We start from the raw sequence: 27,718 nt of genomic DNA on the forward strand, positions 1-27,718 counted from the left end.
ACCCGGAGTTAAATTTCTAGAGGAACTCCCACAAGCATTTCCGAAGGAATACTCACAAGGAAGTCCTATAATAATTCTTGGGGAAGTTCCTAAAGGAATTTCCGGAGAAATATCTGAAGGAATTCCCGGAAAAATAGCAGGAGGAATTAATGCAGAAATTCCCAGATGAAATCCTGCAAGTATTCCCAGATGAATTGCTGAAGAAACTACCGGATGAATTCCCGGGAATTCGTTCTGAAGAAATTCTTGGAAGAACCGAGTAATTTACGAGTAAAGTACGGAAAGATTTATAGGACAATTCCGCCTAAAAATTCCCGGAGAAATTCCTGAAGAAATTGCCGGAAAAATACCTGTAAGAATTTCCGGATAAATACTTGGACGAATTCCGGGATAAATTCTTAAAGAAATTTCTAGAGGAATTCTTGTAGGATATTCTGAAGTTATTGCGAAAAGAATTCCAGAATGAAATCCTAGAGGGTTTCGCTATTGAATTTCGCTATTGGAAGTATTCCCGGACAATTTTCTGGAAGTTATCCCGGAGGAATTAAAGGAAGGGTTCCTGGATGAATGTCCGGAGAGGTTCCTTGAAGAATTTCCGAAGGTTTTTTTTATAGATTTACAAGTGAAATTATTGAGCGAAATTTGAGGATTTTCGTCATAAAGAGATTTCATATGTATTCTTGAAGGAACTCGGCGATGCCGGCGGTTTTTGTGAAAGAACAGCCATAGAAAAGTCCAGAAGTGAAACTTGAAGCGAAGACAAAAAATCTTCAAGGAAACTCCTCATGAATTTCATTTAAAAAAATAGTGAGGGGTTTCTAGATAAGGAGAGAAGGATTTTCGAACGATTTTCAGAGGGATTTGTGGATCACTTTCCTAAGGAATTTGGAAGTTCCTAGGAGAGCTTCTGGAAGGATTTCAAGGAGAATTCTTGAGCCCGAAAAGTTTCGAGTTATTTTGAACTTTCATATATTATACATCCTGGATACCCTTATAAGGTTTTGGGAATCTTTTGAATTTAAATCACCTATTTCTGAATATGATTGGATCGTAAATTGCACTTGTTTAAGGGAATTCATTTCAGTACCCGTTCAATTTTTCCACCATTGTTTGCGGTTCAATTTGAACAGAATGACTTTCTCCTATATACAGCTTGTATAAAAGATCTTACATGATTTTCCTACTCGGGAAGCAAGCATGGCTTAACATGAAAACAAAAATCGTTTTATGCTTCTATAAGCATAGAGCTTAATTCTAACGAACCTAATTATAGATCCCAATCAGTGCCAATGCGGGAGGAGATATCAAACTGTTCTCGCTTCAAGAAGGCGTCGGTATTACAAAGTTTGGGAATCTCTGCTCTACATGGTGCAAACGAGTAGCGACTGGCGTAAAAGAACACGAATCAGAGCCAAACTTTGACTGTGTTGATCGTCACGGTGCACTGTGGGAAACGCAAATCGATGAACTTTTCCACCAGAAGCCGGAGGGCAGACACCAAAGACGACGCCAGAAACGTGGCTTCTTATCGATCCCATAAATTTCGCTGCAACCATGTCGAGTGTCTGCTTGGGATGCCTCCGCCCAAAAATGCTGAATCGTACAACAAGTAGGTGGCCAAGTATTAGGCATCCACGAAAATAACATGAAACGTACTGATTTTTTTCTCTCTGGTAGCAGCAAGGTAGTACACTCGAGACAAAGCTTCTTTGAAGTGCGTATCACATGTTCACAGATTCTTCTACTGGTAAGGATGGTAATATGTAGTGTGAGCGCTCTCCAGTTTGTGGAGCGATATAGAGTTTTTTTTGCCTTCCGACGTTATGAAACAAGTTGTTTATTGTCTAACACGAAAAAGTTCTTCGCTGTATTTGCTGTAGAGAAAGGGTGAGAAGTAATTGAACATAATGTCTCTTGGTATATCGACGTTGAGCTAAGAAGTTGTTTGGTATAATTGTGTTCGGCATGTCCAAACTTTTGGATGGAAATGGCAAATTTTTCACTGGTATATTCACAGTACTATTATAAAATATAACTAAGAATGTATAATAGTAAAGGGACGAGCCTTGAATTAAACTCATGGCCACCTGCTTATAAAGCGGTCTTGTGTCTTAAAATTTTATCTCAGGCAAAAAAACAACAAGGCCTTCTTCTTTCATTGCCACAGCGTTAGTAAACTACGCCTGACAAAAATTGTTTCAAAATAATACTTTGAAGAAAGGCTTACAAGCCTGGTTATTGTTAATGCTTTGACTCGTGTGACAAAAACAATGTACTAGCTCAATTAAATTCGCCGTCTAAACAAAATAACAAGGGCCGACCTATTCTTTAATCATCTGTTGATTTTCCCCAAATGTTCATGACTGCCAGTAACAGTTGAAAACAAAGCGTGACTTTCCGCACATCATTCGTGTTCTCCTCTGTTTTCACGGCAGTGCGACATTTTAATTGCTCCCGGGCAACAGTGCAATAAAAAGCACAACCGTACCGAGGTGGGGCACGACAGCGGTGGGACCGGCTAAGAAAACAAGCACTCATTCCTGGAATACCTACAGCAGAAAATCGCCTTGAAAAGTGTGGAACGGAAAACTGTCCAGTCAAGTGCTTGCCCCTTGTGTATGCACTCGAGTGAGCAGATTCTCACCCTAAATTGGGGTACAATAAGGCAAACGTGCTCTTGTGGGTTTCCTTGAATAAACAATCAGTCTGAAATCTGTTCAGTTGAGGGTAGGCTTTTATGGGAGAATAATAAAAAGGTAAACATAGGGTTGTCGACTTTCTTTCATACAAGACAGATCGAATTTAAATATGAAAAATCTCATCATTATTCGTATTGAGTAGGACCAGATAATAACCTTTGTATGTAGTTCTACGAATTGTATCCCTCATACTCATTAGCGTTGCAATCGATCCAAGCTAAAATCAAAAGCTAGCGATGTAACATTTTTCCTAAGAAATTGAAGAAATGGAAGAACTTATCGCGCCTAAGGGCAAAGTTGAGTACCATAGATTCCCTCTGCCGTGCGATTTCGAGGGTACGACTGGCCGATGCGATCAATAGCGGAATGAAAATTCAGCACATTGCTTGATGACTTGCTGCTTGTGAGGACGCCATAGACGAGAGAGAATCCTTTCAATTCAAATTGACGTCCTCTACACTTGTTTGGAAGTGCTAATTCCATGTTCAAACTGATTGCTTGTAGACAGTCATTTTTGCAGTAAGTCATTTTTGAACAACTTCAATTTATGAATTTAATGGGTTCGACAACTACAACCGCGTGTTACATTTGGTGAGTGGCTTGTCAACCTACTGTTTGAATGAAAACTCGTTCTCTAGCATCAATTCGAAATTATCAGCCATTATGACCCATTCCGTTCGAGTGGAGGTAATTTAACTTCCGCAGCCGGAACAAATCTGAGCGATTCAGCATGGAGAAACCTTAAGTAGCCTTAAAGAGAAGGATCTTTTTGAGGCATCTGGAAAATCATATGTTTCACTCCCTTCCAGGATAAGCGGAGAAGCTACATATGTCGGAGACACTGATTGAAGGTCAGTGCAAGATTATTGAACACCGGGACGCACAAGCGCTTGAGTTCAAAGTTCAAGATGTAATAGAAATCTGGGTCCTTCATTGATTCGGTGGGCGATAGTTTGAATTAGAGAGGTCGTGGAGTGTCTGATGGAAATTGACTGAATGCTCATTAATAACAACTTCGTTCGGATAGGCATCGGAAGACTATGTGAGCTGATAAAGTGTCATCGAATCTCGGCATCTTATTGACCTGGGGCTACCAATGATTTGTAAAGCCAGTGAAGTCTGGAGGGAGCAAACAGAATGGGCTGGTAATGGGATGAAAACCGTCTTCGAATACGCGCACTGTACTAGTACTGGTACTAGTTCCAGTTGGCTTCGTGCTAGTTTCGTAGTTGCTGGATTTGACCAATGGACCTTCTTTGCCACCCACCGGAGAGTTATCAGAGTTGATTTTTTGTTGATCTCCAGAACGACTGGGTTATGTTGTTACGCCAGGTTGCCGATAATGGAAAGGGAAAATCGGGGCTCAGTATGGCGAAATACCTTTCATCCAGAACTTCTTAAATTTCAATCGAGCCGTAGCCCTTAATGGGACAGGAAAATGTCCCCGAGCTTTGAACCACACACATCATCAACTTAATTTTCGGATTGGCTTTCAGTCACGCACATCATCAACTATTGCTGGTCTTAATCGATCATGTCACATGCGGCTTTGATAACGTGAATGATACATTGCATAAGGTATTTTTGCAGTATCTGGCATACGGCGAATGTCACATTCACCCAAGAAAACTGTTCGGCGATATCGGAACGATTTGTTCTCCCTTACGGACAATGTGGATCTTCAGTCATTAAGCAGCAACAACTAAGATCAACCTGCATCAAGCAACTATCAGGATAACAAACGCTGTGAGTATTACAAGCCCTAAAGGGTTTCCCGGACAAGGCTGTCCGGGTGCTAAGTCCCACTCATTCAGGCCGCTTTCCGGGTACCCAAGCGTCCCAAGCGGGTACATCAAACGAGTATTGAGGCCCACCTCTTCTACCAATGCCGACATTTCCAGAAATCTATTTCTGATGTTCTTACAGTTTTGCTCTACCTATTAACCCTAGCACATTTTTCCTGGAGGTTACACTTTACCTCCAGTGGAATGTCAATGGTTATTGTAATGACTTCCAGATCCTAGAACTGTTGGCGAATGACGAATAAGTGTACAAAGTTGAGGCCATATACGTGCATTTTGCATGCAGTCAAATGGAGGAATGCGCCTATATTGCCTCCATCTTGTACACTTATTTGCTAGCATATGCGACTTTGTGTTGGCTGGGTTTCGGAGGTTGTCAGCTCCGAAAGATGAACCGTATCTCCACCGACTCTATAAACCGTTCCCTCGGAGGGAAATATAATTAGGTCATCCAGCATTCTGTGACGATAGATGTTATTCTGAAGATCCAATTCGACGTGATCTCGACATCATGCAAATCGGTTTAGGGTCATTTGGCCGAATGTCGTTTGGCCGAATGCCATTTGTCCGAAAGGGTCATTTGGCCGAACGCCACCTGGCCGAAAGCCGTTTGGCCGAATAATTGCAATTCTCTGAATGAAGAATAAACAAAGCGAAGGAAAGCGAAAGAAGAAATAATAAAGGTATAAAAAGAAAAACAAGAAATAATGCTGAAGGAAGCAGAAAAAATAAGAAGGAAGAAGAAAGAAGAAATAAGGAAGAAGGAAGCAGGAAGAAGGAAGGAGGAAGAAGGAAGAAAGAAAAAGGAAGTAGAAAGAAAGAAGAAAGAAGAAGGAAGAAGGAAGTATAAAGAAGGAAGAAAGAAGAAGAAAGTATAAAAAAAGAAAGAAGGATGAAATAAGAAGGAAGAAGGAAAGAGGAAGTATAAAAAAGGAAGTAGAAAGAAGGAAGAAGAAGGAAGTAGAAAAAAGAAAGAAGAAAGAAAGAAGAAGGAAGAAGGAAGAAGGAAGAAGGAAGAAGGAAGAAGGAAGAAGGAAGAAGGAAGAAGGAAGAAGGAAGAAGGAAGAAGGAAGAAGGAAGAAGGAAGAAGGAAGAAGGAAGAAGGAAGAAGGAAGAAGGAAGAAGGAAGAAGGAAGATGGAAGATGGAAGATGGAAGAAGGAAGAAGCACGAAGGAAGAAGGAAGAAGGAAGAAGGAATTAGGAAGAATGAAGAAGGAAGAAGGAAGAAGGAAGAAGGAAGATGGAAGAAGGAAGATGGAAGAAAGAAGAAGGAAAAAGGAAGAAGGAAGAAGGAAGTAGGAAGAAGGAAAAAGAAAAAAGTAAAAAGGAACAAGGAAGAAAGAAGAAGGAAGAAGGAAGAAGAAGGAAAAAGTTCTCTGTTCACTTTTTTCTTCACACTTTTCACATCGCACTTCTTGCTTCTCATTACTCACGTTTCATTTTTCACTCTTCGCTACTAGTAATTTGAGGTCAATTTTTTCAACTATTCGGCCAAACGACCAGTTCGGCCAAACGGCATTCAGTCAGATGGCGTTCGGCCAAACGGCATTCGGCCAAATGGCCTGACAGCTGCAAATCACCTGTGATGCTGCTGGGATGGCTAATCAGCAAACCAATAGTTCGGGACGAAAGGCACTTCATTGGTAGCCGGATAAAAAGCATCAGGCTGTCAAAGCTACAAGAAGGGTCGTTCGAGCGCTTAGGAGCAGTGTTGGGAAATGTACATTAAAACAATCTGATTATGCGAATATTTACATTTTATCCAGTCAAATTTCATGTACCAAACAAACCGAAACAGTTTTCCAAAAAAATGTACGCGACATGGTGACATTTTTTTTGCCGATGAGGCAAACTGTTTGTTTGCTGCTACGAAAGTCGTGCCGGCGTACGGTCAGCATTTGCATGATTTTTTTTTGTTTTGGCTTGTGCGCAGCGCAAACAGCACAGAATCGAGTTTAATTACATGTGGCGCAAAGCCTAAAAGGTGTGCTATCCGTAGGTATTTATTTATTCGTTCTTACCTCTAAAATTAGCAAGGAGTAATGAAATGAATATTCCCCACCAAAAACGGTTATACGTTGTGAAATTATTGTAAGAAAATATTAATTGTGGGGAGAGAAAATAGGAAAAAACATAAGCTGACTGTCGTCTGCTTGGCGTGGCTGCTGTGGCTGCCGTGGTTTTGTTTTTCTGTTATTGCATGGAAGAATGAATGGTCCCTGGTCAGGAGGCGCTCTATGGTCACTCTGGGTGTGAGATAGAAACCTACATTGCAAAACATTACGAGTGTCGATCAATCTCCCAAAAAAAACGAAGAGGGTGGATTTGCTCTACTCGGTGAAGCCAATCCAATCCACCGCCAAACTCTGAGGTAAGATCGACGCTTTCGATGGCAAGCGAATATCAGACCCTGTTCACCTCGATGCTCAAGATCAAACAATCTCCGATTGTTTCAATCTGGAAGTTGCCAATGCACGGGGCTAATATTTCACATTCTTGGTTCTGGTATATCCAGCAGAATTCCAGAAATCCATCGTCGACAGATCAGTATCACTTGACTTTCCGAGTTTCACCGGACTTACCGATGTCCAAGATCAATCAGCTTTTTTCAGAAGCTGGGTTGACTTTTGCTTTATTCAGAAGCCATTAGTAGCACAATTCGGACCGATTTGGTTGCTGCAACTCAAATGGCCCCTAATGCAGGTGCAAACAGTTAACAGAACCCTTCAAACCACTGTGCTGCTAGAGGCAGAAGGACGTCTTCCGGTACAGACGGAATAGGGAACCCTATGATGGAAAATCTCCTTCTTTTACCATGCTGCTCATTCTGAACCTGGTAAAATGAAAACGGGTGAACCGGATTTTTCGAACGGATGGTGGCAAACTTTTGGGATCTCGATCCCGAAGAACAACGTAACAAACATAGACGCTTCCAAGTACAGACCAATCTCGCTAACCACCTGCAACTCGTAGGTCATGTAGAGGTTGGCCAACCACCGATTTCGCAAAAAGCTGGGTGCAGTGCAGATGGCAGACAGCGTTTGACAGCACGTGTTTTGCCTAAGGTGCGGGATAGGGTCTTATTCCTCTGGCCTAGATGACGCCCTTCAGGGCGCTTCCGATCAGGGCAAGCACGCGGACCTGGTATCCTTCGGCATTGCGAAGTCGATCAACCGCACCTGGAAGTCTCTAGTACTCCAGCGGCTCAGTAAGTGGGGATTTTTGAGTAAAATCCTTATTTTTATCCGAAACTTACATTTGAGGCGCTCATTCCGAGTCCTTACCGGAAAAGGAGTTTCGAAGTCCTGCCAGGAAGAAACGAGTGCACTCCACAGGTCGGTTCTTGTCGCAATTGATAGGGTTTTCGCCATTTTTTTCGTTCTCCATTGGCACATCTCGGTAGAATTCACAATCATAGCTAGCAAATGTGTTCGTGATCACGTCTGCAGCTGTCCGAGTCAGAAATTAGGCTAAACGACCTTCCCATTCCAAACTGGAAAATAGTAAAGGTTCTAAGTAGATTGATCGACGCGGGTCTAACCTTACGGATACACCTTCGACCAGTTAAAATGAACTGTAAGACGATAGTTAACTAGATCAAGATCCTCTCCGAGCGCTACAGAGCCATCAGCCGAGCGCTCCATCTTCGGATCGGGTAGTCCATTAAACGCCATTCACAAAGTACGTCACGCGTTTAGGGGGAGGGGTGTTTCGAGAAGCGTGATGATCCTTACATTTTTTAAGAGAATTAATACAAAAAGCTAGACGAAGAAGGGGGAGGTGGTTGAAAACCACCAAAACCAAAACCAGACCGATATACTATCACCGACCTTCAACGAATACGTTAGAGTTTCTTCCGGATTTCTCCTATCTAAGCCAGCATATAGCCATTCCACCATCATGTGGATTCCTGCTTCATCTCTCTACGTCTCTCAAAGTTTCTGGCCGTTGAATGAGGGTCGGTGTCACTGGGCACAACTTGCCTGTTTCGAACAGGCAACTATTCTTGAGTTCAGGACTTAAAATCTTCAACTGCAAATAGTTTTTTTTTGTTACTCAAAGTTTATTTATATCTTATAAAAGGTGACAATGACAAATGCTGGGTAAAGCGTACCATTGGTACTTCGCGTACCTGAAGGAATAAAATAGACCCCATCTCGCGGTCCTTAGCCTCTTACCCAGCTACTCCTATCCCTACCTCCCTGTGGTGCTGGCCGGGATACGAGCAACCTTAGGGAAGATCGGGTAACCAACCCCGGTGGGGTTGTATGCTGGTCGTATGCTGACAGGGAAGGGGGGGTTTGCTCCTCTCCGGAGGTGCAAATCTTACTGAGCGTCTGTTCTCCATGTCAGGATCAGCTCACAACAGCGTCTGTTCTCCATGTTAGGGGCGGCTAAGCATCGTCCGAGTGCCAGCGAGGGACTCTAAGTGAAATTGTGCACCATGGTCCACCGGGAATACGAAGGAATGGTCCTCCGGAAATTTAGGGGGTTTGGTGTCAGGCCCTGCAAGCCAGCCTTTAAAAAGAAACATAAGCAACGAACAATCAACAAGAGAGTACGGACCTGAACCATCGGCGAAGACCACCGCGAAGAAAAGGGACTAGCGATTGGAAACTCGGTTCGTGGAACAGCTTTTATAGTGATGGGCGATATGCAATTTTTTTTTTATTCTTTATTATAGTGATTTTTAAGTGTAGTACAAAGTTCATATGCAAAGGCGCGTGATCGGGTGGTGGCCGGTCAATGAAAGAATGTGCAGGTTGAGGATCAAAGGCCGGTTCTTCAACTTCAGCATAATCAACGTCCATAGCCCACACTCCGGAAGCACTGATGATGATAAGAACGCATTCTACGCGCAGCTGGAACGTGAGTACGACAGCTGCCCAAGCCACGACGTCAAAATCATCATAGGAGATTTGAACGCTCATGTTGACCAAGAGGAGGAGTTTAGACCGACTATTGGGAAGTTCAGCGCTCACTGGCTGACGAACGAAAACGGCCTACGACTAATTGATTTCGCCACCTCCAAGAATATGGCCATTCGCAGCACCTACTTCCAACACAGTCTCCCGTATCGGTACACCTGGAGATCACCACTGCAGACAGAATCACAAATCGACCAATCGTTCTAATTGATGGACGGCACTTCTCCGACATTATCGACGTCAGGACATATCGTGGCCCTAACATCAACTCTGACCACTATCTGGTGATGGTGAAACCGCGCCCAAAACTATCCGTCATCAACAATGTTCGGTACCGACGACCGCCGCGGTGCGACCTAGAGCGACTGAAGCAATCTGATGTCGCTACTGCATACACGCAGCATCTCGAGGCAGCGTTGCCGGAAGAGGGTGAGCTCGATGAGGCCCTCTTGAGGACTGCTGGAATACAGTCAAAGCAGCCGTTAATGACGCAGCGGAGAACAACGTCGGGTATATGGGACGAAGTCGACGGAACGATTGGTTCGACGAAGAGTGCGGACAGATTCTGGAGGAGAAAGACGCAGCGCGGGCGGTCGTGCTACAGCAAGGTACCCGGCAGAACGTGGAACGTTATAGACGGAAGCGGAGACAGCAGACCCGCCTTTTTCAGGAGAAGAAACGACGCCTAGAAGAAGCGGAGTGCGAGGATAAGAAACAGCTGTGCCGTTCTCAAGAAACACGCAAGTTCTACAAGAAGCTCAACGCATCCCGCAAAGGCTTCGTGCCGCGAGACGAAATGTGCCGGGATAAGGATGGGAGCATCTTGACGGACGAACGTGTGGTGATCGAAAGGTGAAGGCAGCACTACGAGGAACATTTGAATGGCACTGAGAGTACAAACAGTGAAAGTGTACACTGTCGAAAGTCCTAATGGGGACTAAAGGTCCTTGCAATCATATATTTCAAGCGCATTGATCTCTAATCATCATAAAAAGACCCACTACGGGCAAGCTTCAATTAGATTTTTATTTTATTTTCTTTTACCTTGGTTTTTAAAAAGTTTGTATAGCTGTCCAGTACCATGCATGTTTGAGCATGTATTACTTATTGTATTAGTATTCCTGTCCATCACTATTGCCAATGACACCTTTTTGGCTACAAAACACCTGCACAGGCAACGAATTTTCAGCAAAACTGATTTTTTTCTCGACAACTTTTAGCAAACTGTAAATAACAGTAACGCATGTCATACACCAGGGAACATACATGTCCCAAATAATACAAAAATTGTTCAAAAATTTGCATAATTCGTCATGCTTTCATGTATTCGCTGAAAAACACACGCTAGGTAAATCATTCCACTTCTCTCGGAATAAAATAGCGCAACAATTAATATATGTGGAAAACCTCCTTGCACTACTGCCGCGGATCTACCCGCTCCGCATGAAAATATGCAATAAATTTAAAAGCACTCACGAAAGTAGAACCTATAGAGAGACAGGAGCATACCTGGATCGTCATCGTCCTCGGCCCAGTCTATCTGCGCTCGCGATTCGGTGGCCAGATGTAGCAGCATCAGTATCACGGTCGCCAGCATCGTCGCGCAGCTCAGCGTCATTGAATCGTGGCAGCCCCGTCGTCTCCACATATTTTATTCAGAATAATTGCACCACTTCACTTAAAGCCAGCTTGCGCTAAATTAATTTTTAAGAGCTACTTTTAAACTTTTTTTCGACGCTTCTGGCTTTCTTCTCGCTTTTTCGCATCCCTTTTAGCTTTTTTTTCACACTTACACTAGACGCGCTAATGGTTATTATTCCTTTTTAGCACTTATGGTTCCACTATTACGGGACTACGGTCAACCGCTCATTCAAATCACATTCCGCAGCAAGTGGGATCCTTCGAAACGGAGTTTTCCTGTAGAGAAAAAAAAATGATAAACGGAACCTTAATGATGCATCAAAAATAGTTAAAATCTTTACTTTTATAATTTTTTGTATGTTATTAGAAGTGCCTTTCTAGGTCTTTAGTCAAAATAGATGGCTAGACGATTTTTCGAAGAGAAGTGCATTTAATTTTTTCTAGCTTGATATACCAAACCAGACATATCGTTGTCGCGACTAGCCAAGGAGTCAAAGAGTTAACAAAACACCAACCTTGACCTCACAGTTAATAGGAATTAAAATGAGTAATCAATACATATTGCTACAAGAGGTTGAGGACTCTTTTGCATCTTCATAAGCGTCACTCGACAGAATATAAAATACCGATTTGAACTAGTATATATAGGAGCTTGCAGCGAAATCATTTTCAATTTTAGGTTTACACAAACATGTATTGTAAAATGGCACATCAAAAAATTCGGTATCATAAAATCATTTCATCTCGAATGAAAAAGCACACGCTTCATCGGCTCTTTTCGTTAACTGAACTGCTGAAAAAATCGCAAAATGAGAAACAGGCCAAAGCCTTTCATTATATTTTATTTGAAAAGAATTAAAAACGAGCAACGAAATAATGAACCGAAACAGTAACCCTACTTACATAATTTAAAATTTTCCAGAATTTCACCATTTTCACTAAACCTTTGGTAGCCTACTCATTGATGCTCCGCGAATTGTGGCCATTTTCGGAATGAGAATGATTTAATTTCACCACCTTTTGCATTCATTATTTAAGCTCCGCGTTGAGCCCTTCCATGGCCTTGTTTTCTCCTGGGTAAGTTTTATACCACGATTACTCGTTTTATGCATTTCCCCGTTTCCCAGTCGAATTTAGTTTCCGGTGCCTTCGAGCGTCGGCGGTGCCATATCGAATGCAATTGTTTGTTTCGTCGAACAAAAAAGTTTCTCTCCGGGAACGACTTTTTTATGTTTCCTCCTTTCTTCGCAGTCGAAACGACGGTGGCCCTAACTTGTGGGAGCAGGTGAAGTCCCAGTCCACTGGCAGACAGACAATTATTCTGCCGGTGACAAAAGCAGCAATACAGTGGCCAACAACGAGTGGTTTGCTGGTGGGAACCGATGACTGGGAAGTGCAGATTAAGCATTTCATAATCGCATCAGATCATCTGCCGTACGAATGTCACCCCTTTTGTGTTAACGAGGAGAAGAGCTCGTCGAGATCTGTTATCTGCTGGTCAGCCGCAACGGTTCGCCAGGAACCGCACTTTTATGGTAGCTCTTTTGGGAGCTTTGAATCCTTCCCTTTCGAGTACCATTGGACGACAGCGATGATACGTTTTAGCGACAATCCCAGCCCAAACTCCAGTGAAAGGCATAAATTCCTCCCGACTCTTTAGGCACACTGGAGAATCGGGAGACTGGAAATAAATCCCGGCTTTTTGTTCGGCGTGGTTTCGGTTTTTTCACTTGTCTCTTACGTTTCAAATGTTGAAGACCGCGATGAAAACCGACGCTTTATGACATTTTTGATTTCCTATTTAATATTGTTGAAATGAGCCAGATTAAAGAGAAAAGGTATTTTCTCCAATAATAAAGGTCATAATAAAGCGAAGTGAATCATAGTTAAGGGTTTGAAGGGTTTAGAAAAACAAAAGTTTCGACACTAGCTTTAATCTCTGTGTTAATCTAAGGCCGTGAAGTGAGTTGAATGCTCGGGTCTATGAGGGCGGACGCAGTATCAAATTGAGTACAATTTGGCTAATCTGAGGTGTTCGTTCATAGTAGATTGAGCCCTCGTCTGGGGCCATAAGGGCAGATGGAGCATATTCTAAACTTTTTTTCCTTTTCTTCTATTCGAGATATGTAACCAGAAACATATTTTTGTAAAAATGTAGTATCTTAAACATGAAAATCATCCCGGAACAGCTTGTTCGTCGTTGACTAACCGGGACCCCCCACGACCACAAGTTTGATTGTAATGAACAGATAAATTGATAAACACAAAACTAATTCATTGCAATTTCCCAAAAAAACTTCTTCTTCTTCTATGACTACATTCCAACTGGAACTTGGCTTAGCTTTTCAACTTAGTATTCTATTAGCATTTCCTCAGTTATTGATTGAAAGCTTTTCTATGCCCACCATTGCATGAGTATATGTATCTTGTGTGGCAAGTAAAATGGATACACTATGCCCAAGGAATCAAGAATGTTTCCAACCCGAAAACACCCTAGACCCTAGACCAAGAATCGAACTCGCCATCTCCGGATTGGCAATCTTACGCCTTTGCTTACAAGCCTACTGGAGACAAGAAAACATATCAATTTCTAAAAGCTCACTGGTCAAGTTCATCTTTTCCGTCCTTAAGCTTAACCACTCGTCGCAAACGATCGAGAAAAGCCTCGTTCGAGACCCACAGATGCCACCAGATGTCGCTTCGGTAGTTGTACAAAAACATGATGATTTAGAGCAGACGCGGTTTTTGTTTTTTTTAATACTTTATTAGCAGACGCGGTCTTAGTTCGTAGTGAACCGTTAATTAAATCAAAATATCGTGAAAACAACTTGTTTAAATAACGCAAAGCCCTTAACAACAAAATCAGCATCAAACTGCAATTCTCGAAATAATTTATACGGAAAAATTTTTTTTTTACTAAATTTTGAAAATTGTAGAATGTTTGAAATCTTGTTTATTAGCTTGCCATCACCAAATTTGTATGGTACATAGCCAATGTATGGTATAATGGACCGTTTTCCCTAAAAAAAATCACGTTCGTAAGAAGATAGGGTTTTGAGATATTTGACTTTTTGTGACAAAAATTATATTTTTTAACGCAAAAAATGGTTCCCCCAGGAACTGCCTCCCAGCATTACTTCTGGGGGATAGACAGAACTTAATGTACTCGCTCATTCACGCTCATACAGGCATTAATCCCGTATGAGGCTTACTTAAGTGCTCTCTCCAGTGTCGAATTTGTTTTTAAACAGTTCCAACCAAGGTTGGAACCAGTTCCAACCTAAGTGCTGTCAAAACGTTTTTTTATTCGCTCAGGTTGGACCTAGTTTCACACTAAAAACGAAACTATCCGTTTTCAAATAAAATGGGCGTTCAAATTCTGTTTTTCAGGAATTTTGCTAAATTTGTTATTGTAGAGAAAGTGAAAGTTTGTTTCTTGTCTGGTCGTGTTTCTCCAGTAAGCGGATCGACCGGTCGTCAAAGTTTGGTTTTGCTTTGTGCGGAAGGCAAAACGATCGGCCGATCGCCGTAATTTTGCTCTGTTTTGCGCGGGTGAGTAAATGAATCAGAAAGTGAAAGTTTGTTTCTTGTCCGGTCGTGTTTCTCCAGTCAGCGGATCGACCGGTCGTCAAAGTTTAGTTTTGCGTTGTGCGGGTGAGTAAATAAATCAGAAAGTTAAAGTTTGTTTCTTATCCAGTCGTGTTTCTCCAGTAAGGTCGTCGAAGTTTAGATTTGCTTTGTGCGGAAGGCAAGCAAATTTTGTTCTGCTTTGCGCGAGTGAGTGAATAAATCAGAAAGTGAAAGTTTCAGACAGCGAGAGTGTTATTTCCCATCCCATAGATCACATCACTTACCGAAGTGAATCCAGATAAATTATCCTTTGTAACTAAAACGATATCCTATCCCAAGACAATCGTGGAGATGCGGAGGTGTTCTCGGTCTGTAGTAGCAACGAGAGTCGGACTAACAATCCTTCCCTTCCTATATGACCGCAAGGACGTGGCCGGCGCCGTTATTGACTTAAGATATTTGAGCTCCCGAAACGTATACATTGAGAATGGGTAGCTAGTCCCAAGCCCCATTTATTGTGTTCTCTGTACAATTTCGCAAGTTCTAGTCAATCACGGAGTAGCAACTACGAATTGTGCGGTCATAATGCTCATGCTCATGCTCAATTTTGCTAAATTTGTTATTGTAGTTTTAAATGAAGCTAATCCGATACTGTTGTCTAGATTCAGTTTTAAAAATAATTGTTGGGGAAGTCGTTAGAAGTTCATACATGGTTTTCCTCATATATTGTGTCCTAAATTAGGTCGGTAGATGGAATTAGTTTGGGAGTTTCCCTTGAAACGCGTTCACAAAATCCGCTAAGAATTGTAAAAAAAAGTATATTTCAGGGATACGCAATATAATTTTTACTTAAATAATATCCAGAATTTCTTTTGAAATTTTTCCAAAAACTCCTTCGTGCGTTTCAGAATTTTCTTCGGGACTTCTGCCAGAAATTACTTTAGTCGTTCTTCCATGAATTCTTTCTTGAGTTCTTGTACGCGTTCATTAGCGATATCTTTCAGGAATTCCCCCATATTTTTGACGTAGGACTTACGTCTTTCTTCACTATACTGGGTGTCATTTAGATTTTTGGAAATCGAGAGCGTTACGCTGAAATGGAAGATTTCGAACGTTACTAGCGCCTTTATCTTTCTATGAATTTTAAAGATTTATATATCAATCGACTCGGATACTCTCCAGCAATTTGCCAATTTCATTGAAACTTAAGATTATTAACGATAAGTTATTGAAAATTTTAATTCTTGTCGAAGCCATCAAAAATTTCATATGTAATTAATCCCGTGCATTCCTAACACGGACATCAGAATTCTGTGAGTCACGGGCTTCGGGTCCACCGCAAGATTTTCTTTGTGTATAAAAGAAGCAGTGCCTGTCGTGTGCGAGACATTACAATTTGTGACAGCAGCGCGTACTGACGTGCTTTTTGCTCCCGCGTTTTTCGTTTCGTTCGTACCTACACAGCATGCGGGAGAGCTGTCGGTGGGTCTGCGAATATGCATGAAAGAAGAGGGCACAATTTTTTTGTCATTCTGTGCTTGATGATGGTCGGATGCAATGGTATCGGTTGGGACATATGCGATCGCCCATCGCATCGCTCGGAGTTCACGGCTAGAGGCCTATGATGACGGAGGCAGCGATGGCAGCGGTGGTAGATGAAGAAGCCCAGAGAGATTTGGTTTGCTCATCTACGGAAAGTGATTGGTTTCATAATCCATTTGATACCGGGATGAGTACGAGGCATGGCATATGACTGACCATATGTTAAGTTGTGATTGGTAATAAGCGACTACTAGTACTACTTGTAAGGTTACTGCTCCTTGACTTGTTTCTTATTGTTGTGATTTTTTCAGCAGTAAGCACGCATGCAAGAAGAAGCAACGAAATTGGTGGTGTATTTCTTTATTTAGAAAACGGGACACTTCCCCTAAAATAGCACATTTTGTCCAAATCTGAAAATTTTATTAATATAATTTTTAAACTTTAAATACTATCATCAATAAGAAATCTATAAATGCCTTACATTTGCTTGAGTAAATAGGGGCTTGATAGTTAGAAACAAAGCAATTCTTATTATGTATTTAATTATTAGTTTTATTTCCAGAAGTTTTGAATAAACAAATTAATAGTTTTATACAGTATACATATAAATATAATCAAACTCCATAGATCCAAAAGTTAAAAGTTATATGTAAATACGTTTCGTTTATACAAGTCCTACGTCTACTCGCGGTTTCGTTAAAAAACATTACCCATTGCTTTTTTTTCTCAAGGGAAATGATTTTTTCTGGAAATTCTTCTAGGAATATCTTTGAATACTGTTCTAGGATTTTCTCTTGAAGTTGCTCCAGGAATTAATTTGGAAATTCCTGCAATAACTCCTCCCGGAAATGCTTCTGGAATACAAGAACTTACTTGAAGTTTACTTCAGGAATTGCTCCGCAAGTTTCGTACGTAAATGCCCCCGGGAGTACCTTGAGCAATTCCTCCAGAAGATTCTTGAGGAATTCCTCTGGAAGTTCCTTGAGGAATTTCTCCGGAAATTCCTTGTGAAATTGCTCCGGAAGTTCCATGAAGAATTCTTCCGAAAGTTCCTTTAGAAAGTTATTTTAGGAACTCCTCCGGAAGTTTCTTGAGGAATTCCTCCGAAAGTTCTTTAAGAAAATCCTCAGTAAGTTCCATGAGTAATTCCTCCGGAAGTTCCTTGAGAAATTGTTCTGGAAGTGGAGGAGCTCTTCCGGAAGTTCTTAAAGTCATAGCCAATGTAGTTATGGAGAAGCTAGAACAGGAGTGCATGAAAGAACTGGAGGCCAAACAAATACAGGTTAGATTGTATAAGAGGTATGTGGACGATTGCATGTGTGTAGCCAAAAAAGAACATATACAAACGATCGTGGAAACATTCAACAATTTCCGTGATCGGCTGCAGTTTACGGTTGAAGAGGAAGTGGGAGGTAAAATAAAGTTTTTGGACATGATGTTGGAACGGCAAACCCATGGAATAACAACTTCGTGTTTGCCGAAAAGTCCAATTGGACGGTATTTAGATTTCACTTCTAAAAGCCCATTCCAACACAAACAAAATACAGCTATTGCACTTATAGACCGCGCAATTAAATTGACATGCGGAGATAAACAGGTGGAATCCTTAAAAAAAGCCCTTCAGATTCTGATTAAAAACAATTATCCAGAATGGTTTATAAGCAGAATAAAGCAACGACGGGTCCATAAACACTATAACTCCCTGGAAGAAAATAGTAACCCTGAACAACAACAAAAATATGTATCGGCCCCATACGTGCCATGCTTGAGCGAGAAACTGAGGAAAATCTTGCAGCGTAATAATGTGGTATTAGCTTCCAAACCACAAAATAAAATCAAGCGCAAGATTTTCAGCAAGATGAAAGATGTAATACCACCAGGTAAAGTATATATTGGCCAAACGAAACAGATGCTGGAGGTACGCATTGCGGAGCACAGAAATGACTGCAAAAAGAGGAAACCGAAGTCAGGCTTAGCAGTTCATATGATGAATGAAGGGCATCTGTTTAACTTCGAGAAAACCAAAGTGCTCGAACGAATCGCAAACCAGGAGGTCAGTACGATAGCGGAGGTCTTCCACATCAAGCAGCAAGGGGAAAGCAGAACGGTGAACCTGCAGCGAGAATGTGGGAATCTTAACTCCATATACAACGGACTGTTGTATCGACTGGGTGGCGAACTGCAGACGAGATCGAACACGAATAACAACAACGATGACGCGATAAACGAGATGGGGTGTTGACCATATGCAGAGTAGGTTAAGCTTGGGAGGGAAATTCTATTTAGTGTAATTTGACTGGCCAAGCTGACAGGTTACATCCAGCACGTTGTGAGTTTGTTTGTAATATCCATGTTTGTTAACAAAATGTCTGTGAAAAAATGTTTGTGAAAATTGTTAATTTGAATATGTATACGTCTGATGATGGCTGAGGGTCAGTAAGCCGAAACGCGTCACGGAAAATAATGCTGTTTCTGTTCATTATCACCGAGAAAAGCCAATATAGCGGAAACATTAAATAAAATCCCGCGGTGATTATATCAAACAATAGTTCTTAAAGGAGTTCTACCGGAAGCTCTTCCAAAAAATCCTCCAGGAACTCCCCGGAAGTACCTTCACGAGTTTCACCGGAAGCTAACACAGAAAAAGGACGTCTAAAAAAGAGTGCTATTTTTAAAAGATGTCGCCACTACATTTAAAGTAAAATCGTTTTATAGTATGGAGGAATTGCTGGTTCTCGCCAACTACATATCGCCGAAATATGAAATTTGGGATAAAGGCAGCAAATAATATTACTATTCTGTTTACTCACTTTGATTTTCACGGAACGACAGTGTAAAATTTTTTTTTGTTCATGTTTCCTAATTGGATTGGGCCGTTTATTTTAAAAATTTGTCAGCGCCATTTTGCTAAACATGAACATGATAAGAGTTTCCGAACAATCACATACAGTTGTCATCTTCGGCAATGCCTCGTGGTGGCGGATGCCAACCACTGCGACACTCTTATAGCTGACTTATAACGTGAGAATGGACATGAGAAACGTTATCCTGTTGGATGAGGCGTATTTGATCGTGGTGCACCATATTATTCTGCACAGGTAGACTTCTACAGTATATGTCTAAGGAAGCTTATGACTTTTAGATCTCTACACCAACCTATTACTATTTTGTCGGATCGATTGACGTCTACCAACCATGCCTCCCAAGGACAAGAAGCCGCCAGCGCTCAAGCTGTTTATAGTTCAGCTCAAGAACGTCCAGACAGCTTCGGACGACATCTTCAGATTCGTGCAGGACCTCCATCCGACTTGAACTGTTAGTGCAATCAACATTCGTCTGCAACGAATTGATGGGTTGTGCGGACGGTACGAGGAGACTTTAAATGGCCTGGATGCCTATCACTATGGATCACTATGATCTATAGGATGAGGAAGTAGAGTTTGATGAGGCTAGGTTAAGGCATAGCAATAAGTATTATGAGTGTAAGGCTTTTCATATGGATAAGGTCAAGAAACGGGCGGGACCTGAAGATGTGGATTCGTCGATGCGAGGAAACGAGAGGTTGCCGCAAGGGCATGGTACACTTGATCATGTTCGTTTGCTTCAAATCAAGCTCTAGACTTTCAACGGGAACATTGACGAATGGATCAGCTTTCGAGACTTGTATACTTCTCTCTCATCTATAGAAAGACGGACTCGCAGGAAGTGGAGAAATTTCACTATTTGAAGGGCTGTCTTCAAGATGAGCCACTGAACCTCATCGCTCCCTTGAAGATAACTAAAGCAAACTACCAGGTGGCATGGGAATTGCTGATTACTAACTTGATACTTGATGGGCTACAGCTCTTCGATGAACCTACGCCGAAAGGAGTATCATTTTCTACTGGACTCGATCCTGAACATTGAGCGCCCATCGCATCTTATGCGTACTTTTGGTTGATTGGGTCATTATCGCACGTCACTAATATTCCAAGATATACAAATTCTTCTACCACTTCAAATTCTTCACCAATCAGCACCATTTCGCTCCCGTTACCACTAATGAACCCACGTTGATTGCCAGCGACCATGTACTTCGTTTTGCTGGTATTGATTGTGAGTCCAATCCTCGCTATCTCCCTCTTAAAAGGTACAAAAGCCTTTTGCACGGCACGGCGATCAATCCCGATAATATCGATATCGTTTGCAAATCCCAGGAGCATATGCGATCTTGTGATAATGTTACTGCTCCTTTGCACTCCAGCTCTCCTAATCGCTCCTTCGAGCGCTATATTGAATAGTAGATTCGAGAGTTCATCACCCTGCTTCAATCCATCGAAGGTAACAAATGATGTCGATATTTCATCCGCAACACTTACATTTGATTTCGATCCATCCAACGTTATACGAATCAGCCGTATCAGTTTAGCCGGAAAACCATGTTCTAGCCTAATTTGCCATAATTCATTCCATTTCACTGAATCGTACGCCGCCTTGAAATTAATAAACAGATGATGTGTCTGCAAGCTGCACTCCCGGAATTTATCAAGGATTTGTCTCAGGGTAAACATTTTATCCGTCGGTGATCGGCCCTCATGAAAACCTCGTCGACGAAGGACTTTTTAAGCGGTCTCAATCTGTTGAACAGAATACAGGACATAATTTTGTACGCCGAATTAAGGAAGTTTATTCCTCGGTAATTGACGCACTCCAGTATGTACCCTTTCTTTTTTTTAAACTTTATTTATATGTTTTTTTTTTAAAATTCTAGGATTGAGTTCAACAAATTGTGCCCTTTCTTAAAGAGAGGGCAAATGAGGCCGCCCAACCAGCTAGCAGGCAATTCATCGTCTTTCCATATTTTCGACATAATATGGTGCAGCTTTATGTACTGCCATGTTTGAGAAGTTCAGCCGGGAACTGGTTCTTCACTGCAGCCTTAGTGTTTTTCAGCTCTTTAATCTTACCTCATTTTCTTACCTCATCTAGTATAGGCGACTCAATAGCTTGTCCATCGTCGCTAATATTTATTCAGTTCACCGATGCACCGTCATTCCACTATTCAACAAAGTCTCGAAGTGTTGCTTCCGGTTTTATCTGCTGGAAATTGCCGATTAGGAGGTACGATAACAGCAAGCTGTTGAAGAAACGTCAAGTGCAAGTCTTGTTTAATTTGCTAACACTATCTAAGGAGTCGGTAGTGGACTTGCATACCCTGATGGACGGGTTCGAGAGAGTTCGATTAAGTGGTTAAATCCGAGGAGTACAAGAATCTTCTATTTGTTAACTTGCTGACAACTCGGTTGGATCCTGTAACTTGAAGATGATGGGAAGAACATTCATCTATCAAGGAACAGGACACGTTGGCAGATCTCACTGATTTCATGCTTCGTCGGATACGAATCCTGAAATCATTCCCAACAAAGACTTTGGACAGCAAAGGATCCCATCAAACGCAACAGCCAATGAAGCAGAAGTCGTCAGCTGTGAAGGCCAACTATGGCTCCGTACAATCGTCTGGGGGATAATGTATGGTTTGTAAGGAGAAACATCCACTTTTTCTTCTTGTCAACGGTTGTCGGTGCGGGAGAGGGATGCGGTGTTGAGGTCAAACTCAACGTAAAGCGTAAATTTCATGGTTCTGCCGAAGGTAACTGCAGATTTTCCAACACGGCGAAGGTAAACATGAACGGATGAAAGATGCCTGACGGGATTAGTCTAGCGTTTCCAGCCTTTTCAGTCATAGTGCGGTGAACATGATGTTGGACATTGAGTTCTTTTTTGATTTATTCGAATTTGGTCGAAGAATTTCCATCGGAAATCAAATGCCGACATTCAATGAGTCGGTCTTTGGATGCGTGATGTGCGGAAGTCAAACAAAACCCACAGAGAACCTAGAGATGTCGTAAAATCTCGATTAATCGATTAGTTACTAATCGATTACTCTCGATTCTTGTCGATTATTGAATCGATTAATCGTTGGGAAGTAATCCATTCAAAATTATTCGATTATCTCAACGATTAATCGAAGTAATCGATTAATTTGCGACATCTCTAAGAGGGCCTACGTGTTAAGGTTCCCCCAAACACACGAGATGCGACAGTCGCGACGCGAATCTATCGCTTGGCGCCAGCGATTCTGTCGTCGGTAATATGGAAGCGTAAATAACACATTGCCTGCAGCGACCCAACGATAGAATCGCAGCGACTAGTTGTCGCCGTCGCGGCGATGAGATCGCTTAGGTCGGGGGAGCCCTTAACTGCGTAGCACGGCAACTACAGCAACTTTGGAAGAGTTGCTTGCACGGTTTTGGGCTAGCGAAGAGGTTGGTAGTTTGAAGATTCTTCCCTAGTAGCACACATATTCCACATAGGTTACTGCAACTCATATATGACTGGATTCAGTCACAATCAAGTTGCTGCAACCATTTTTGTTTAACTTGTGCTGCTCGGGTTTCCTCCGAGGAGCAAAGGTGTGAAGAATTGATCCAGCAGTCGGTTCACAGGGAATCCGACGGTCGATATACTGTTTCGTTAAACAAATCGACCTATCGTAGAAATTCTAATTCATAATTGTTCCAACGCTGTACTCGTCAGTGTAGAATAAACATAGCTGTTCCAACGTGATGACACTGCTATCAAAACACCTCCCCTTCGAGACTTGATTTGGTACTGTTGACTGAATTTCGATCTGTACGACGATAAACAGCAAATTTAGCTTCGAATAGCTGTAAACTGAAAATTTGTTCGTCTAGCCCAGTCTCTGTTAAAACGATAACGTCGAAGTCGCATTCGCTAGCAGCCAGAAAGTAAGAGTCCACTTTAGTACGGAGCCCACGCATATTTTGGTAATAGATACGCAGGGCTTGAGCAGGTGATTCACTGGACGAAATAGGACCATGGACCGGTAAGCAATCGCTGGGAACTGTGGTTGATCTAATAGTAGGCTGCTTGAGGTTAGATTCGGTGTCTACTGACTGGAAACTGGAAGTAACAGTCGTTACCGGAAGAGAATTGTTCGTGACGAGATCGTACTTGCCTGCCAAAATGGTTTGGAACCCCTCCTTGCCAGACTCAACCACAGGACTGGGATGACTGCGGAGTGCTGGCAGCAGTGACTTGACTGTGATAAGCGGATTGAGGGTTTCCATTGAGCTAGTAGGCGGGCGTTCCGGAGAGTTGAGTATTGACAACATTGTAATTGAAATGCCTTCATTATGTTTTTCTCGCGGTCGTACACGGATGGCTCAAAATTTAGACGACATGTTCCGCAAACAAAAGAAGTCTTAATTTGGCAGTCCAGGATGCAAATCTACGATGTATCCACATTATTGGTCAGAAACGGAATAATGCCTATATCATTGCTATAGTATCAATAGCCATGTAGTGAGATACGTGACAACAAAACTATGCTGAACGTGGCTAGGTTTGATTCCCAGTACGGTCTAGGAAATTTACGTGTTGAAAATTTTCTTGGCTTCCTAGAGCATAAAAGAATCCTTTTTAAGGTTGCAAAAAAACATATTATCATTTTTGTTTTGATGGGCTGCCTCTCATTCTGTTCTATTTGACGCCCTGAAGCTATGGACAAAATTTCAGCCAAATCGATCAATGTTTGGGCGGTGCTAAATTCATTGGAAATAATATGGATGAATGTATGATGAAACTTCGAAAAACAGCAATTTGCAGCAAGATGGCATCAGAAACTATGAAGAACTATTTTCATTCAGTTCATGCAAAATTATGTACAGAATATTGTACTGCAAACCGCGAGGCGATTAGAGTTTATCCGGCGAAGTTATTAGCATTTCTCTGATTTTTTTCAGAGAAGTAAATCCTTTAGATCGGTAAGATAAGAAGTAATTGAGTGAATCTCCTTGTTAACTTCAACTCAAGCACCTATTGCCCAGCAGAAGTGATTTTAATTCTACTCTTCGATGCTCACACTAGGCCTTTCTTCAGCCTTTAAATTCTATAGTAGTAGTGCTGTGTGGGGATTGCGTGTGAAGCAGCGGGGCTGCCGGCAGGGCGCCGGTCGTCTCTTGACTCTCAAATAGCTGTCCGAACAAGATATGTTGAGCCATCGCCGTGGGATACAACTTTACACCTCCGCCACACACCAACAGAACACTAGGTCAAGTACCTACACAAACAAACGTAAGTAAACTCTATACGACCATACCATTTTAACGTGGAGTCAAAATTTCTATCACCGATTTGGGATTAGAATTAGAACGCCGCGTTCCACTTTTCTAGAATCTGGTTGTGGCTATAGGGTAAGTATGTGGGTCATATAATCACGCTGGTAGCCCTTATTTACTTTGGGGTCGTTCAAAAATGATGTCACACGTTTTAGAGGGGAGGGGGTCTCAGATTTTGTGACAGTACATATACTAGGTATACAAAAAAGCGTGACAGAGGGGCGAGGGAGTCTAGAAATCTTAAAAGGTAGTGGATGTCATAATTAAATCGCTCCTTGTCTTTAAATTTGTATTGTAACGTTTTACGTTTATTTCGATTAAAATTCAAATAAAAATATTCAATTAGAACCGATAAAACAAATATAAATTTTGAATTTAGTTTTAATTTATGATCGTGTGTCGTGTTTCGTTTGCGTTCGTAAAATCTGTTCGTTCCTGTATCAATTTCAAGTTTATAGTATTTGTTATAAAAGCTCAAATCATTATGGCACGCATGTGAGCTGCAAATAGGCGGCAAACAGGCGCCATGCCTCCGATCGCCATGCCAATCGGTTGGCGCAATTTTATTTGAATATGCTTTACAATCAAATTGAATGATAGCTCAGATTTGAATAGTTGAATAGTAAAATGATTTCAATAGATTCAAAATTTCTTGGCGCAAGTACGACTCAGACTCGCTCATTTCGTCTACGAATCGGCTGGAGAGCAGAAGTGCGCGAATTAAATACTTACGTGCAGTTCTTGAAAGTTTAAGATTTTGCTTGAGTAGTTTTAGTTTAATTTGAAGGTTAAATTAGTGAGTGAGTTTTAAAAAAATAAGTGGTGTTAAATGTTCTGTGTTTTTCTTCCTAGTTTAGTGGACCGAGGTCCAATCGATTGCGTTTTCTGCTCAGATAATTTTATTAAAGTGAATTGATACGAAAAAAGGTAATTAAATCTAATTATGTTGAGCAATTCCTTAAATTTAATGTGATTTCGTGTTGGACACGCAGCGCCCAGCGCTTTTTTCGTACGGCTGGATTTTCTGTCGCTAATCGGCGGCATTCATCAACTCATCGAGATTACGTTCGTGGTATTCCACCACGACTTCATCCGTTGAACGTCCGAGGACCGTCCGACCCGTGTGCCAAGCGAAGGCCCGCCTCAAATAGGTAGCCAAACGGAGGTGAGTGAGGTCGCTAAGTCAATCGTAGCGAATTTTCCACGTCGGTCGTTAATTGCCGACGGAAAGGTCCTTTACGTTAAATTTTCGGACCAGTGTTTTAGAGAGTGCAGGTTCGTCTTTCTGCGTGTCGTCAATTGCACGCCACGAACCTCGATCCAAACCAAAGGGTAGAGGACGCACCACTCCCCGCTCGGTGAACCGGAAAGGTACGCGAAGCCGGGTCGCTTGGGTACGTGCGCCTCTATTTGGCGGAGCCGATCGTCCCGGGGAATCCAGGCCAAGTGCCACAACAATCTCTCCGATCGAAATCGGAAGCTTCCGTTCCAGCCGCCACTCACTCCGCACCTTTAGATCGGCCATATCGCACACGGGTCATCTCCATCGCTGCGCGCCAAATCGCAGTACGGACACGCCGGTGACCGCCATCGTGTTACCGCCATCTTCGTAGCTATCGTCGCCACCGTCAACGACATCGAAGCCTCATCGTTCCTGCCGGCATCGAGTCAACAAAAATCCTGCGCAGGTACGTGAAGAGCTTTTTATTACATGGCCATGTTTGCTCTTTTCCATTCCGTACGTTAAATACGCGTCCAATGCGAATGAATGATCTAAAATATAGTGTTTTGATTGAATTCTTTAATTGGTTGAATTACGTTACGTTTAACGCCAGTTGGCAAATAAAGCATACTCGCTAATCAAATTAAGTTTCAGTTTCGTTTCCTTACTCGAATGAGTGAACATTCCTTAGGCCTTCCCTAAAATTCGTTCGAATAAAGAGTCGTAGTTAGTGCATGCGTTACGAAATTGATTACGAGTATTCCGCGAACCGTTCGAGAATTTCCCTGAGCGAAAAGGTCTCCAAAAGTCGGGCAAATCGAACACGACCGGTGGTCTCTCTTTGAGAGTGGCGCTAAAGCCACCGTTTAGCAAATCCTCGTGAACATTCCCCGAACGGTTACAGTATCCGTGTCTCAAGCGCCTCCCTTGGACCGGGGGTCTGTGGGTTGTGTGGTGACAAACTTCCAAATTCTAATAGAAAAAATATCTTTATAGCCTACTCGCAAAGACTTTTTCGCATCAGCCGTTTACTTGGTGAAATGAAAAGTTTTTCTTTTTTTCAATAGTAGTCAATTACACAGTTCAACAAGATTTTGTCCCTAACACCAAATAATGTGTCCCTAGTAGATTTTTGCTCGCTGAATCCGAATCTGACTTAAGATTTTCTCTAACACGTCGAGATTTTGAGATATACCTCAATAAATGTCGTAAAATCAATGATTTTGAGCATTTTAGAAAAGCCATCGTTAGCCCTATAGAAAGAATTACTAGTCAATCAAGGTCTAAAATGGATCACAAATATCTAATCTTTCGAAATGTGGTGCATTTTGATCAAGTTAAACATAATAAGTGTGATTTATCTACAATTTTAGTAAGTGAAAGTTATTTAAGTTTTATGTTTTATGCAAGCCTTTTTCGAAGACTTGTGTACATGCCTGGTAATTATCTGTGAACGGTTTTGAGAGGAAAGTGGAAAGAATTCAATATAATAGTTTGTCCAAGCAAAAAAATAATATGTTTTCATTGAAGTAAGTTCTATTGAATGTAAATATGATATTGTATTTCCTCTGGCGCGATAAATTTTCAATAATTGTTCAAGTGATAGGTGTATTTACTGTTAATTGAAGCTTCTTTATTATGTTCATTTGAATAAATCAAGTACGAGAACTGTACGCAGTTCTATATGTTTTGATTATTCCTGCTATTTATGATCATTCCAATATTCCTATGATAGAAATTTGGGCGGAAAATTATCAATTAGCAAAATCAATCAACGAATCGATAAGTTGTATTCGATCGTTTTTGTATATGATTGCATACAAGCTGAAGCGACGTTGACGGTTACGCAACAGAAACCGGAAAACGTCAACAACCTACTCGTACGTGGGGGACTTTTTATTTGATTCGCGTTGAAAATGCTGAATGGATGTTGCAATAATCCCAATGCAATTTATTTTATCTATGGTCAGTTTATAACAGTAAAACGGGAAAAAGTTCACTAGTTTTATCAAGCTTTGTTTGTGCTAAGACGCAAAGTAATGCGCCAGAAAAAAAAACACTTGGGCTCCGCTCCACTTGTGTGCTGTTCATCATGTTACAGTTACCCGAGCATATGGTTAAATGATCCGCCAA

At 41.7% G+C, this 27,718-nt stretch overlaps 1 protein-coding gene across 1 annotated transcript in view; it reads right to left on the reverse strand.

The window, feature by feature from the left end:
• The window catches only part of LOC134206616 (uncharacterized), a 511,727-nt gene that overhangs the window by 395,051 nt on the left and 88,958 nt on the right, over positions 1–27,718 (reverse strand). Inside the window, exon 2 of the mRNA XM_062682347.1 lies at positions 10,940–11,347. Coding sequence (XP_062538331.1) covers positions 10,940–11,078 — 139 coding nt within the window. The 5' untranslated portion in view covers positions 11,079–11,347. The remainder of the gene's footprint in view (positions 1–10,939; positions 11,348–27,718) is intronic.

Source organism: Armigeres subalbatus, chromosome 1 (genome assembly GCF_024139115.2).
Source record: "Armigeres subalbatus isolate Guangzhou_Male chromosome 1, GZ_Asu_2, whole genome shotgun sequence".
NCBI classification, from domain to species: Eukaryota; Metazoa; Arthropoda; class Insecta; order Diptera; family Culicidae; genus Armigeres; species Armigeres subalbatus.